The 8,333-nt window shown below is 38.0% G+C and overlaps 1 protein-coding gene across 1 annotated transcript; it reads left to right on the top strand.

Annotated features, from left to right (window-relative positions):
• The first annotated feature begins 6,855 nt into the window (after window positions 1-6,855).
• Window positions 6,856-7,857, top strand: LOC140230154 (heparan sulfate glucosamine 3-O-sulfotransferase 2-like). The gene has a single exon (XM_072310343.1). It carries the CDS (start codon window positions 6,856-6,858, stop codon window positions 7,855-7,857), a length of 1,002 nt encoding a protein of 333 aa, XP_072166444.1.
• Window positions 7,858-8,333: the final 476 nt, after the last annotated feature.

Here is an 8,333-nt window from a genome sequence, read left to right as displayed (position 1 = left end):
TGTTATAACCATTCTCATTATACAGGAGTGCACTGTACAATGGCCAATTGAGGTGACTAAAGAAACAAACTTATTAATATCACTAAATTGGTGTGATGCTTAAAGTAAGCACAAAACTAATACATCATTAATCAGATGTATTTCTTGAGGTGCACAAAACATGTTTTTGTCTTGTCATCATTCCTTTTGACACTGAGTCAATCATGTAGGGTGACTTTAGTTTTTTTTTAGTTTGTTTATTTTTCAACTTTAGTTTTTTTTCTGTTAAATTTGTGTCTTGAATAGGAATTCATCAGTACTTGTATACAGTTTGAGAACAGTAAGAAATATGAGAGGGAAATGATATATTAATGCCAGGTCAAAGAATGCCGTGCAGGTAGTTTTTATTGAAATTTGGCAATGCATTATTTTTTTAGCATCATATACTCTACCGTGTGTAATGTGACTTTTGAAAATTGAAAATGTTCACTTTATTTGAGTCAAAACAAGATATTGCTCATTATACATAAGTAAGTAGAGTGAATGAATTTGTACAACCAGTATTAAGTGAGGCATTATGAAATGCGTACACTGCCAAAATTGTTCGTATTTTTAATTGTATTCTTTGAAGGTTTCTATGGTTAGGGCATGTCTGGTGATGTACACATGTTCACAGAACATTGGTCACAGAACAGGTCCTGAAAAGGACATACCCAGTCTAGATGTTTCAGGGTGCATTTAAGAGCTCAAAAGCAAACCAAAGTGAAACATACCGTACTTTGTCAGAATTGAAGCGTTTGAGCATTCTGTTGGGAAACCAGACCTCATGTGGCATCTTTAAAAAGGGTCACACATTGTGTAGCTAGAGGGCGTCCTACACCTGGCATACTTGAACTACATACATATATCCCGAAGAAGGAGAATGAACTCTTTGCATTATAACAGATTTGCACATTAGCACATTCTTCACATGCAAACTTTTGGTACACATTTGGTATTGGAGCACATCGGGAATTGGTCCACATTTGGCCCGGTTCAGTTTGGTATGGCATGCTTTACAAGTGAAAGCGTTTAACCCTATTCTAACTGGGCTATTTGAGACCAAGTTTTTACTGGGGGGGGGGGGGGGGTCAATTTGACCCCCCCTTCAGATCTCGGCCGCCGATCGCGCGATCGCCGCAAAATTTTGCCTGAACATAGAGCTGGATGTCAACTACAAGATTACATGGTCATACAATAGAAAAATTTTGATTTCATATTTTTTTAATAAATTAATTATGCAAATTAACGCATGAAATCATATTTTCACCTATAACTCCATCAAAAAGACTGAAGGATTATTAAATTTTTGTGTCAGAGTTCCTCAAGACACATCAAACAATTTTCTAGTAAAAAAAATAGCGCAATCAAAATCATTTTCTTTTGTTTTTTATTGTTTTGTTAATTTCTTATGTATTTTATTGTTTTTCCGATCTTTTGCTTTCTATTGTTTTTTTGCCAAAATTTGTTGGAGGCACTTTTTCAAGCTTATCTACATTAGAATTGATTTATTTCAATGGTTAGAAGTTGAAATAATCTAATTTATAGCAATTAAACAAAAAAAGCACAGTTTGCATTGGATTTGCACACGAAATCATGAATTCGAGCATTTTTCGGGTTGACATGCATATGCAAAACATTGCATAACTTCAGAACGGTGTACCCGGACGTCGCAAATTTGGTCTCAAAATATGCGGGAGACTCGAATGAAAAAAGTCATGAAACGACGCGGCAAAATCTTTGCGCGATGCGGAATCATGGCGCGAAACGTCGAGGGGGGGTCAATTTGACCCCCCCCCCCCAGTTAGAATAGGGTTAAAGGGAAGATAAACCCCAAGAGCAATGTGGATTGAGTGAAAGCAGCAACAATAGTAGAACACATCAGTGAAAGTTTGAAGAAAATCGGACAATCGATGCAAAAGTTATGAATTTTTAAAGTTTTGGTGTTGGAACCGCTGGATGAGGAGACTACTAGAGGTTATGACGTATGAGTGGACAACTATACCAAGAAAATGTAAAGAAAATTCTACAAAAATCCATTTTTCATGAAAATTACAAATTCCATCAACTTGATATTGACATATGTTAAGGGTAGCAATTATTCCGTCTGGTTTCTGAAAGCGGTTGGTCCATGTACTCTTTCATAATTCTAGAAAAGTGAATTTTTGTTGAATTTCCTTTATATTTTCTTTGTATTTTTGTACACTCATACGTCATATCCTGTAGTAGTCTCCTCATCCAGCCGTTCCAACATCAAAACTTTAAAAATTCATAACTTTTGCTTCGATTGTCCGATTTTCCTCAAACTTTCACTGATGTGTTCTACTAATGTTGCTGCTTTCACACAATCCACATTGCTCTTTGGGTTTACCTTCCCTTTAAGCGCTCCTCTGGCACGGGTGCAGTACAGTTAGGTTTGCTTTTGGAGTGCATTCAAATGCACCCTCAATTCGCATGTTATACTGTCCATAGGAGAATGATTTTTTAATGTTCTTTATTTGTCTGCCCGCCGGATTGAAAAGAGAAACATATTTCTATTCTCTCTCATTATGCCCTCCTAGAAACAAAGTGCACACAAGACCATGTTTTGTATTACCATTGTCTGTTATTTATTATGTCTTTGTACAGTGTAAATGTTGTATTTGTCAATAATGAAGTTTACTGTATGTGCAATTATATGCTAGTTACCATTGCACAATCACCATTTGAACAACAGTTCATGCATTTTATTCTGTATTATGTGGCCATATACGATAAGGTGATCCACATTTTGTCTTTTGTTTGTTCTTTTTGTTGGTGGATTTTACCATGACAGTAAGATGGGGGTGTTGTTAAAATACAATGTACAGTATAGTGAACTTGTATTTGAAACTTAAGTATTATACTGACAAATGCATAAGTGTCTTCATGAGCATTACAGTGGAGGACAGTAACTGTGAAATGGAAGAAATGGTGATTTAAAATTTCACTAAGGGGTAGTAGTATGCAATTGACCATGAATGTAGCTTGTAGGAAGGCCTATGTTTTTGATTACACATACTGTACAGGGAAATCTCATTTTTATAAGCACTTTACATGTAAACATTACAGTCAAACCTGTCTATAGTGACTGCCATCCATAGTGGCCACCTGCCCTATGCGACCACTTAACACAATTCCTCCCAAGAGAAAAGCCATGTTTATGATGACCCTGGGTATAGCAGCCACCCACCTGCAATGACCACTTTTTTTGTCCTATAGTGGATGGCCACTATAGACAGATTTGACTGTTTTATGACAATCTCCTTATATTTGGATTCTCAAAGCAGGGTACAAAGGCAAAGAACTATGCATAGTGTGGACCTGCAAAATCTTATTACAAGAGGAATGTGTTGTATTGTTGCTGCTGTTGTCATTGTATTGCTGCTGTGGTGCTGTTGTTGTTGTGTTGTTGCTGTTGTTGTATTGTTGTTGCTGTTGTGTTGTTGTTGCTACTCTTATAGTTGTTGTTGCTGCTTCTGCTACTGTTGTTGTTGTTGTTGTTATTGTATCCAGCCTCTATGTAAGGAGGTTCCATTGTATTTTCTTATCCAGCACACCTTGATGTTACAGACTGAATTGTATAATCACCTTGAAATCTCCTTTTTTGTGTTCATGCCAGTCTTCCAGGTTAGGATCTCAGTTGACTTAAAATGATGTTTAGATTTTTAGAGAACATTCTTTGTTTTAAAATACATCGTATTATAGGGCTACAATATTCAAGAAGGTGGCTCCTTCAGTCATTCTGCAGTAAACTTCTTCATAAATGTGGACAATTTTGATTTCATGCAGCAAAGAGGTTTAAATGTGACTGTTACTGACTATGCCTTTTTGCTTCTTTTTTTTTTTAATTATCCATATGATGCAAATATCACCTTGTTACCGTTATTTAAATTGTACATTGCAATAACATGTTGCACAATTTGGCTTGAGTCCATGGAGTCTATGGATTATTTTCCGGTGTTGAAGGAAATAATGAAAATTGACGCAATAATGTCAATGTGTGAATAGGTGGAAAACATAGGGTTTTGTTTTTTTTTTTGTATTGTTTTGTTTTACTCCTTTATCAACACTTGTATCTTTTAACAATTCAATAGCACAAATTCATTGCCAATTGTGTGGTCACACAATTGAAAGTATTTTTTATAACTCTTTTATCATCACTTGTATGGTCACGCAATTGAAAATAAATTATTTGCTAAAAGGGATACTATCCTTATTAGGATACACACAATAAAGTTTATATACATGTACAATACTGCCATTGTCTATAATTTATGATCTATGGCGATGTGAAATGGATGGAATGTCGAGTCATTTGTTTTGTTCCACTCGCCAAAATCCAACCTTGATGCGAAAGGCTGATATCGTGTGTGCATTTTTCTTTTGGATTTTGAAGAAAAAGAAATTGGTACATTGTACAATGTACAAAAAAGAAAAATATTTTGTAATCTAACTTTTACAGCTAGGCGTCCATGGACGTTTTGTAATAAATTATTCTGTATGTCCATTTTAATCATCCTTGTATTTCTCAATACTAGTCGTTACTGTATGCTTGGTCTTTGTATGGTATGTGCATTTTGATGGCTCGGGAGGGGGAGGGGTGTTTCATAAAGCTGTTCGTAAAGTTGCGAACAAAATTAATTATGAACAACTGGTGACTGTAGCAGGTTGTGATGTTTTAATACGGCGTGGAACAATGAAAATAAAAAAAGCAAAGTGATTGTTAACTATTATTAATTAATTTTTAAAAGTAGTCGAATTATTTTAACCATCCGTTCACATTATTGCGTGAAGAGGCATTTTTACAGTAACACAATGAATTCTGTCTCTTTGTCTGTGGAGGACCTCAACCGACGCTCTGTGTTGTAAATTAATAAGTGTTGATGTATCTTATATTTTATCATACTTTTATTTTCTTAAAAATTTCCATTAACGTTATATTTTGCGTGTATGCACAATTTTACCCAGCAACACACACCCATGTGATAAACTTCATACATCTGTAGAAAAAAAAAATCAGATGATCTGGCTTTTCGTTGCTAATACTTTGTTTATATTTTGTGTTTCCTCTGTTTTTCATAGCCACCATATCACTGATACCCTCTGGTTATGCTTTATTTTTGTGCTGTTTTACCTAGCCAAGATATTTTCAGGCATCATACTATAATATACATGTACATTGCAAATTCCTTGATTTCCCAATGTGTACTAAGTGAGATTAACATTCAACATTCCCGAAAACAAACATTTTTACTGCTCAACAGGCGCTACAATTGACTCATTGCGTTTTCCCCATTATTATTATTATTTTTTGTAATCTGTGCAGCAGATATACAGATATCCATACACATAAATATTTGAGGTCCACTCCTGAGGTATTATTGAATGCCATACAACCACTCACACACACACACACACACACACACACACGCACACGCACACGCACGCACACACACACACACGCACACACACAAAATTGGCGATGCCACAATTCGGCATCCATTTTGAGTAAATAAAGTCTCGCATCAAAGGGAAGGACGAGGAGATCGCTATGTCGATTTCGTTTGTTGTGCAATCTTTACTACCTTTTGCTGCTTTATTCAATGAAATTTGACTCAGACATGTTTTTGACAGAGACGAGCGCGGAGGCAAATTTCGATCCACGAGGTTTGACGCCTGTAGTAATAATTTGCGCTTCGTTTCCGGGGACAAAAGCTAAAGTCAAGTATTGTGTGCAGAGCGGTTTGTTCAAGCAGTCCCACACAGAGGTAAACCCCGATTTTCTACCAGCTTTCGGAGGCTTGCTGATTCAAACTCTGTGAGCCACACAAGCATTGTTAATTGTTCCAGACGGCTTCTCCAGCATCACAATAGAAGAGCCGAAAGCGTGTCACTTTACTATCTTCGGGAGTGGTGGTGTGTAAGCTTTGTGCTTTAAAATGCCGCCGGCTTTCATTACATGTATTTGCCAGTATTATAAGCACGCCTGCTGAGCTTCGGGTTTTAATTTAGTTGTTGTACTCATCTATTCTTTCCTGTGTCACTCCATGTGCACTGGTTGATTGAATTTTGGTGCCAAAAAGCAAATACCCATCTCTGAAAGGAGCATGAGATCCTGCCCCTGTTTTGTCTTTTTATGTCCCTATTTTGATGGATTTTAATGCCCCTAGCTCAGAGATGTTTGTGTGTTGATTTTGTCTTGATGAAAACTTGGAAGAAGAGCTAAAATGTAGTCATTCCAGTTCAGTCTGTCAAACACACCTGACGTTTAGAATCGGTAAGTGCATGTATTCCTCTCACGTTTTTCATGTACTATGCAGACTTTTGATCCGCGGGAATAAATATCTGCTGATACCTAAAGATGTGAACGTTATAGATGACAGTGATGCATTATGATTTGCAAGCCTTGTTTCAAGTCATATTTGTACATGTATATAAATGTTGTAATATGCGTGAATACAATACGATTATAATGTAATATAATCTGATATAATTACATACTATATTGTAATATATGGTAAACAGAGATAAGACAAACAAACAGTTCAGACTCATCATAGGCTTGGTCGAATAATGAAACACAAGTACGAAAAGAAAAACATAACTTTTTGATATGCCTACATTTTCCTGTTTTGAGAATTTCCAACTTCTTCTTCTCCAATGCAGATGAAAAAATTTACCTGCCCCAAGATAACGATGGTGAGTGCAGTCGATCGACGGAGGCCTATACGTTTCCTGATATGCGGAATATGCATCGGAGTCTTCCTGTGTTACTTTGTTACTTCGCAGGTCAACTGTCAATTGAACACGAAAGCCATGCGGCGTCGCACTCTTGACGAGCGAAGTTTGCCCGTGATCATTGCTGATTCCGAGAACACGCAGGACGGACGCCCCTTCGTCAACTTGTCCCTCGTCGATTGTGGTCCGGCAGCGAGCAGCGGTGGGGCCGACGACGGATTCATCCGCCAGCGAGATCTTGCCTGCGAGAAACGCCTTCCTCAAGTTATCGGACTTATTGGCGGGAAGAGGGACGATGCTACCGAGTTATTTTTCTTGCTGTCTGGTCATCCCGCATTAGTGACGGATCAGAGCTTTCCCAAATCAAAACCGCTGTCAATCAGTAGTATAGGGGGAGATGTTGAGCAGTACAAGAAATCTATGCCTGTGAGCTCCAAGTTTCAGCTGACTATGGACATCAGTCCCGATTACTTCTTCGAAGAGAACGCCCCCAGAGTATTCAGAGACATATACAAGGGCATGAAATTTGTGGTCGTGTTGAGCGACCCCGTAGTGCGTGTGATAGATGAGTACCGTCATGTAATCTCACAGCGAGGCGGAACGAAAGAGCGTGTTACCTTGGCGCCTGGTTTACCCCTGACCTATTTTATCAACGATACGCTAGAATCATCCGTCATTTCACCGGAAGGAATCGTTTTCGCCGACAATGCTCTTGTGGCGAGCGGGATGTACGATCTGTTCCTTGAGCGATGGCTTGTTTCATTTCCCGCCGATCAGTTTTTCGTCGTAGAGAACAAAGCATTCAACAGAGACCCTCTCCCTCACCTCCGGCGATTGGAAAGGTTCCTCGGTCTCCCGAAGTTCTTCGAGGCCAGCTCCATCTACTTTAACGACAAGAGAATGGTCCACTGCAGACAGACGCCCGAGAGAACATGTCCACCCAAGAAGGAGAACAGGAAAGACCAAACAGACATTAATGTTAGCGAGCACACCACTCGACTCCTGCGAGAATTTTACCAGCCTCACACCAGTCGTCTCGAGCAGATGTTGGGGCAACAATTTTCCTGGACAAATCTGTAACCCAAAGATATATTTCATAACCTTTGTTTTTGTTTACTTTGTCAATGATTGGTGGTTCATTATCGCAGGGAATTATTGTAGGGCCTACTAGTATTTAACATTTGTATATTACGTAGAATAAGAATATAATGTACGTACTTAGGGTTTTATAGACTGAGTCTGTAGATTTAAAATTGAAGCTACATTTAGGTGTCATTATAATTATTCTCTTGATCAAATATGTTTATTTCTTATAATAGAAATGTGCATATTCCGCATGCTGCAGTATATCGGTAATAAAATCGTCTTTGTGAGAGATACTCGAATTATGTCTCAATGTCATTGATGTTTTCATTCAAACGTGACAAAGAAGATGGTTTGGATGATTGTGTCAAATGGTTTTTCTCCTAGCAGTGCCTAATGCTTATGAAAAGGGACAGTCAGCTTCGTCGTTTAAATGTCTGCGTCATAAGTTGCGTGTTCAGACTCTTGCGAAA

The sequence above is a fragment of the Diadema setosum genome, chromosome 6 (assembly GCF_964275005.1).
Source record: "Diadema setosum chromosome 6, eeDiaSeto1, whole genome shotgun sequence".
NCBI lineage: Eukaryota > Metazoa > Echinodermata > Echinoidea > Diadematoida > Diadematidae > Diadema > Diadema setosum.
The sequence above is the reverse complement of the archived record's forward strand: the minus strand, read 5'-3'. Positions and strand labels throughout refer to the sequence as shown.

What these genes read in the sequence shown, in the direction of transcription:
- LOC140230154 (XM_072310343.1), top strand. Translation starts at nt 6,856, where the DNA reads ATGCGGCGTCGCACTCTTGACGAGCGAAGTTTGCCCGTGATCATTGCT.